At 42.2% G+C, this 6922-nt stretch overlaps 1 protein-coding gene across 6 annotated transcripts in view; it reads left to right on the top strand.

Annotated features, from left to right (window-relative positions):
- The window catches only part of PTGR1 (prostaglandin reductase 1), a 21265-nt gene extending 14343 nt beyond the window's left edge, over window positions 1-6922 (top strand). For all 6 annotated transcript variants that reach the window (XM_030237084.2, XM_030237083.2, XM_050987165.1 and 3 more), the window contains 5 exons: window positions 904-1021; window positions 1304-1459; window positions 4093-4198; window positions 5226-5344; window positions 6263-6922. In XM_030237084.2, coding sequence (XP_030092944.2) covers window positions 904-1021; window positions 1304-1459; window positions 4093-4198; window positions 5226-5344; window positions 6263-6373 — 610 coding nt within the window. In that variant the 3' untranslated portion in view covers window positions 6374-6922. The remainder of the gene's footprint in view (window positions 1-903; window positions 1022-1303; window positions 1460-4092; window positions 4199-5225; window positions 5345-6262) is intronic.

The following is a 6922-nucleotide window of genomic DNA, read 5'->3' on the forward strand; positions in this document are numbered from 1 at the left end:
CAAAGCTGAAGGACCTGCAGCACAAGTCTGATGAGAAGCAGGTGAAGGAGCTGGACTTGTTTAGCATGGATAAAAACAGGCTCAAGGAGACCTTACTCTTCTCTGCAACTACCTAAATGAGGTTGTTGCCAAATGGGGGTCAGTCTCTTCTCACAGGTAATAAGTGACAGGACAACAGGAAACAGCCTCAAGCTGCATTCCAGGATGTTCAGTTTGGACATCAGGAAGAATTTCTTCACAGAAGAGATTGTCAAGCATTGGAACAGACTGTCCGGGGAAGTGGTGGATTCACTGTCCCTGAAGGTGCTCAAGAAACAACTGGATATGGCACTTAGAGCTACGGTTTAGTTGACAAGGTGGTAATTGATCAGAGGTTGGACTCAGTGGTCTTGGAGGTCTTTTCCAACCTTAACGATTCTGTGTTTCACCCAGTAGCCATAGCACAGTAGTCCTCTGGAGCAATGAGCCCATCAATTCAGCAAGTTTTTCTCAGCCTTTTTAACTTTTTCTGCCAGCTTTGATTTGTGATGAGTATAATTTAATCTAGTAGATACCAGCTGGCAACTGACCTCTGTCTACGATGGATTTACTATCTCTTCTAGTATGTAACTAAGTTGCCACAGAGTTATCTGTGCTTTTCCTTCTCACTAATGAGCACAATGGAAGCTGTTTTCACCTTTGAGAGATTTCTGCCTCAACAGTCTCTTTCTCAGCAGTGTATCTGTGGGTTGTTTTTTTTTTTTGGGATGGCTGTGAAAAAGCCAAATTAAGGTTCGATTAAGTTTTGTATTTCACAATATAGGAAGACAATCTTGTTCTGGTGGTGACAGTATTTTGGATCAGTGTGGTCAAGTCACATCTGTGTGTCTGTCATCACTGAACATTCTTTCCTTTTCTTTGCAGCCTCACTGCATATTTTGGTTTGCTGGAGGTCTGCAAGATGAAGCCAGGAGAGACAGTCCTGGTTAATGCTGCAGCTGGCGCGGTGGGCTCTGTGGTGGGGCAGCTCGCTAAAATTGGGGTGAGTGGCTTGAACTGCTCATACTTGCTGCTGAGAAGACATAGCTGTCAAACAGGGCAACAAGGCCATGAATGATCAGTAGGACAAGCATCCCTGAAGGCATGCCTACACTAGGGTCTTGAGATGGAGAAGCTCCTGACAACATAGCAAATCTAGCTGGATGTTTCAGGAGCTCACATGCAGACAACAGCCTTTAAGGGTGAGCCCTTCACCTAGCACACTCTGAATGTCAGCCTGCATTGTCAGGGGATGTTTGTAAGTGTTTTTCTCCTTTCCTTGCAGGGTTGCAAAGTGGTTGGCTGTGCTGGCTCAGATGACAAGGTTGCCTATCTGAAAAAAATAGGCTTCGATGAAGCCTTTAATTACAAGACTGTTAAATCTCTGGATGAAGCACTGCGTAAAGCCTCTCCTGATGGCTATGACTGTTTCTTTGACAATGTAAGTTCAGAAAAAAGGCCTTTCCATAAGCACCTGTCATTTTCTTTAAACTCTAACAGGAACTCAATATTGTAATAATCTAATTGAAGTCTACACCAGGATTTCAATATGGAGATCCATTTAATCAAGCAGTGGTCTCTGTAGGAGCTTACTGCTTTTCTGATCCCTTCCCACACATATTTCTGCAGCTGACTTGAGCAGTAACAGAAAGAACAAAACTGAAAAGGCAAAGCTGGATTGTTGGCAGTGTTTGTAAATGGGGAGAGAGGTTTTACTTCACTCTCTGAAAAGCATGGCGCATTTTCGCAAGTGATGGGCACGGTAACATGAAACTGATCCAGTCCATTCCTGGCCCCACCTTCAACCACAGGCAGTTCTCTGCTATTGCTGAAAGGGGAGTGAGTGTGGATTGTCCGATCGGCTGTGTGTCTCTGTCGGACATGCGTGGGGTGGTTCGCGTGGGACGGTTCGCAGGCAGCCTGTGATGAACAGACGAGTCTGGACTCCTCTATAGTTCAGTCTTCAGGTTGTTTATTAAAGCTTATCTCTAAGGTTTTTGTTCTGCCCAGCCGAGATCTGACCAGCAAGGCAGCCACAAGCACTCTCTGCCCCTTTTGGGCGGTCGCACATTCTTATACTGATAATTGCGTATGTGATATTTACAATTTTTCTCCAATACCCATCACCTTTATTAAACAGTGCACCTTTAGTATGAACCAATCTAAAATGCACACATCACAGAGAAGATGGATGACAAGAAGAAGGAGAAAAGCCACGAGGTCGGGCCTGAATCCTCCATCTTGCCTCCATTAGACCCCCCTGTACCAAAATCTTAAAACCTATATTCTATTCTATAAAAACACCTGCCCTACACCATTCAAACCTCTGAAACTTCCATATCCTCATGCTTTGATAGCACGACCCTTGAAGGGTCAAAATCAAGCCACCAGGTGCCCTTGGCTACATTCCAGGACTTCTGAGCCCCCCAAGGGGTCTCCCTGGGACTCAGAGCATCCGAGGTGATGCGCTGAGTTCCCACAGTGGATGGCTCCACATTATGAGGTCCTTCGGGCTGCATTGGTACTGGTAAACAAAACAGTAGCAAGGCAAATCTACTGGAGCAGCCCTCAGAAAGTTTCTGACATCTCCCAAATATAGCTGGAATTAATGGGGACAATGTACGGTTCTTGATAGGTGCTTGAATGTGAACATCTTGTTTTAAAGGCTAAGAAATTTTAACAGTATGGATGCAGTTAAATTATGTCAGTTCACTTTCAAGATAAAGAACTACCCCTGTCTCTTTTGATTTCCTACTACAGCTAACATATGTATTATACCTGATAATATAATATCTGGCCATGGGGGTATTAGCTGATATATTGGCCTTAAACTCCCTGGCTAGTTACCCGGTTTAAAAGAAACCATCATCACCTCTTTGGCATGTCTTTCTTTCAGAAGTGCTTCTGCCAATCCAGGGATGAATGCCATGGTGTTTTGCCTTTCTCTGGCAATTGAAAGTGTTGCTTTCTCTTGAGCTACAAGTGGCTACTGGGGATATTTCTCCTCAGAGACACCTTCGGCTGGCAAGCAGTTACTATTAAGCACTCGAGATAGGCCCATGCAAAGCAGAACTCAGTTTACCTCTAGTAGAATAGTGAAGAGGAAGAGAGTGTGTTCTGCCGGAGAGTTAAATCCAGAGTTTATTCCAAGGTATTACAGTTCCGAATCTCAGTACTGCTCCGAACAGACCCCGACCGCATGGCCCCAACGCCTTTTAAGCTCACAGGAAGGTGGGGGGGGGGAGGACAGGTGAGCTACCAACCAGGTGGGAGGGGGAGGATCTCAGGGAACAATGACATCTGGACAGGCCAATGACCGCAGGCCTGAAGGGCATCTTTTGAACTTCTGCCAATCTCATGATGCCCTTCCTGAAATGTAGACAGTAATCCGGAACTGGGCAGGAGACAGGCAAGGAGGAAGTAGTCACAGCTGAGGGGAAGAACCTAGCTTTACACCACAACAGAAAGGAATGTCTGGTGTCAGGGGAAAGTGCTTGTCTCCGTGGCAGGAGCTAAGGTCTTAAACAGGTTTTATGGTCATGTCCATTCCCTTCATTCTCACTTCTAACTTTTGTGCAGAGCTCTGCACAGCAGTATATTTTTTTCACAGGTTTTCACTATTAAAAGCTTCTTTTCACAGCACATCCCTATTTTGGAGATGAGAACCGTAAAGTAAAAAGTTTACATCACCATGATGTAAAGATGTAAAATTGCAGACTGGTGTGTGAGAAAAGCAGAGTTGGTGCTTCTTAGCACCCTTAGGAGGAGGGATCTATTTGCTAGTCCTGCCTCATGCTTCCAAACCAAGCTTCATGAAGCAGATTTGGAATTAAAACTAATTCCATATATTCATAACTAATTTTTTGAAGAGTGAGATTTAGTCCTCATAGCACTGTGGAAATCCAAGGTTTCTGCAGCCACCAAGTCTTTGGGGTAGTGGAAGTCGCTTCCCTCAGTTGAACCTGTTGGTGCAACAATGCAGTGTTGGCAGATTTTGGCAGTCAGTGCTAAACACTGGATTGTCTCTAATGCACTGGATTGTCTCTAATGCTGTCCATGCTCTGGTTCTTGTAGGTGGGTGGAGAATTTGCCAGTGTTGCTATCAACCAAATGAAGAAATATGGAAGGATTGCAGTCTGTGGTGCCATCTCTCAGTACAATGACTCTGTGCCTCAGAAAGGTGAGGGCCTTTATTGTAAATCTAAAATGATTTTGTCTTTGGTAGTGGCAGAAATTCATAATGGCATTCTGCTGTTTACTTCCCTGTGCCATTTAAGTGTGTATATGTGTATACATTTGGGTAACTAACTACTGCTGTGGGACGTGTGGGACACTGGGACCATGCTCCTTGTGCCTACATGCACTCATCCTCCTTTGCCCACATTGTCTGATGAACATCAGCTGATTAGGAATGAAGGAGTGGCTAAGATACGTAAAACAGGACTCCACATGGTCCTATGCAGCAGATACAGATCAGCAAAAGACAGTCATCATGCCATTTATACAGTAATATGTACTTTAAGATGAGATAATGGTTTTCCCTCAGGTTTTTAGATGATGCAGCTTAAGCTTTCTGCATTGTTTTGATTTTTTTTCCAGTAAGATTTCAGTTACTAATAAAACTGCTGAGAAATATGGCTGAATGAATATTCATTTTCAACAGCATTAAATTTTCCAGATTTGCCTTCTAAAAAAAAATAGAAGGACTGTATTGTCTTTGGTAGCTGACCAGCTTTGGACTGTCACATCGCTTAAAAAAAATGGAACAGGCTTTTAGTAATGAGGAGACTATCAGACATTTTTGTGACTGGGGAAACATTTTCTAGAGTTTATAACTTAGATCCTGAGAGTTAGAGAGAGCATGAGTGCTGTCAGGCTATCAAACAAGGTGTTAAAAGAGTATTTTTGAGATTCAGCTTAAGTCTCTCAGGTGAAGCTGAGGCCACTTTATTTCTGAGTGAAACTGTTTTCAGAATTTTTTAGTCCACAGTTTTACGGATCAGGCCTTTGTCTCCCTAGGTGACTATCTGTCCATGAATATTCAGTCTTTTGTGCTGGAAATTCTCTTTGGAAAATTTACCTGTTGCTTCTAGCTGAAAGAAAGTGATTCAGTGGTCTTTACTGGCTAAAAGCTCACTTTATGCATTGAAACTTATTCTGAATGAAACTGATTTTGCAGGTGGCTTGCTGATTCTTTTCTCTTGCAGGGCCTTATGTGCAGCTTCCCATGATTTTCAAAGAGCTTCAAATGGAAGGGTTTATTGTGAGCCGATGGAAAAACCGCCGGGAGGAAGGTCTGCAGGCACTGCTGAAGTGGGTCATGGAGGTGAGGAAGGAAGGAAGGGGCACTTGTTTGTAAGGTGTTCTCTCTCTGCAGAGTCCATCTTTTCAAGAGGTCTCTCGTCATACCTGTTTAGGTGAGGTCCCAGCATGACGATTTCCTTCTCGCTACCTTGATCCTTGAGACTCTTGGGAACACTTAAACTATAACAAATATGCCTGATCCCTTCTGTTTTGTTGAGATGTGTGATATCAGCTTGTAGACTCAGATATAATCCAGAATACATGTAGGCTTTGAAGAAGCATGCTTCCAGAAATAAATTAGAAATACTTATCTGATAATGAAGATTTTCATAGTTAGAGTAATTCCTGTATCTCTCATTGAGTCATTTGTAGTATGGGCCAGGATTTCCATTGTAGTATTGTGCTGAAGTTACTGGAAAGAATGAATTTATAGTATTGGAAGCTGGGCTTTAAAGGAATTTAATAGGGAATTTCTTGTACTTTATTTTTCTGTGTGAAGGCTGAGTTAGTAACCAAGTTCATGGCTGTGAGAAGTTTGTGAGTGTGACCAGTAAAGATTAAGAGGCTCTAGCTTGAACAAACATGAGGTTTTTGGATGGGTCAAGTTTTGATCATTGGATTTGCAATTCCATACTTGTGTGTGGATAGAGACAGGCCTGGTTTTGGGTAAATGATCCCCTACCTGTCAATTGTTTGGGGACCAAGTAGCAATTAATCTGTCCTGGTATGTTTTTACAGCAGTGACTTAATTCCTGTTATGACTCCAAATAAAAGGTTTTACAACAAAAGCAGATCCTCACAGAGCCCACCTGGTTTTGCAGTTATCCTGGTGCATGCCAGCTTGCGTGTTTCAAATGAAATATATATGCTGGAGAAAATATTGCTGTAAGTTATTCTGTTTTGGTGGATGAAAATTCAGCAATTTTCTTTCTTTTGACAGGGGAAGGTGAAGTGCCATGAACAAGTCACTGAAGGATTTGAGAATATGCCAGCGGCTTTTATAGGAATGTTAAAGGGAGAAAATCTTGGAAAAGCTGTTGTAAAAGTGTGAAGATCAGATATTCCTGGGAGACTGGTGCAGGAGAATGTGATTCTGTCAAATGCTTTTAATTCAGTTGTCAAATCATGTGATCAGTATGTTTCAATCATTTTGCTAGATGCTTGTTCATGGTAACTTCTGTTACTAATTTGGCTAATTATTAATGTTAAGAATTAGTCTAGGTATATTCAAATTGCTTTGCTTGTGAAGCAATTGAGAATTGCTTCCCAGAGCTACACAAAACAAAGTGACTTAAAATTGCTGAAAATCAGAACTTTAAAAGATTTGATAATAGCTTGAACCTTTCTGTGAGCAGGCTTGTAGAAAGGAAAATCAGTTTGAAAAGCCTTGCTAACTGTTGGCACATTTAATTTTTACCCATTGATTTGGCCCAGAACTTTGCAAGAGGGATTTTTTTAACCGATATCACGGAGCAAGCTAAGCTAACAACACTTGGGGATTCCAGCTTCTTCTCTTTTTTTAAAAAAAAGTCATTAAACAGTGTAGCTTTCTCAGTTATTCTGAGAATATGGAAAGGAAAAATAAATCTCTTAATATATA

Source organism: Serinus canaria, chromosome Z (assembly GCF_022539315.1).
Source record: "Serinus canaria isolate serCan28SL12 chromosome Z, serCan2020, whole genome shotgun sequence".
Classification (NCBI taxonomy): domain Eukaryota; kingdom Metazoa; phylum Chordata; class Aves; order Passeriformes; family Fringillidae; genus Serinus; species Serinus canaria.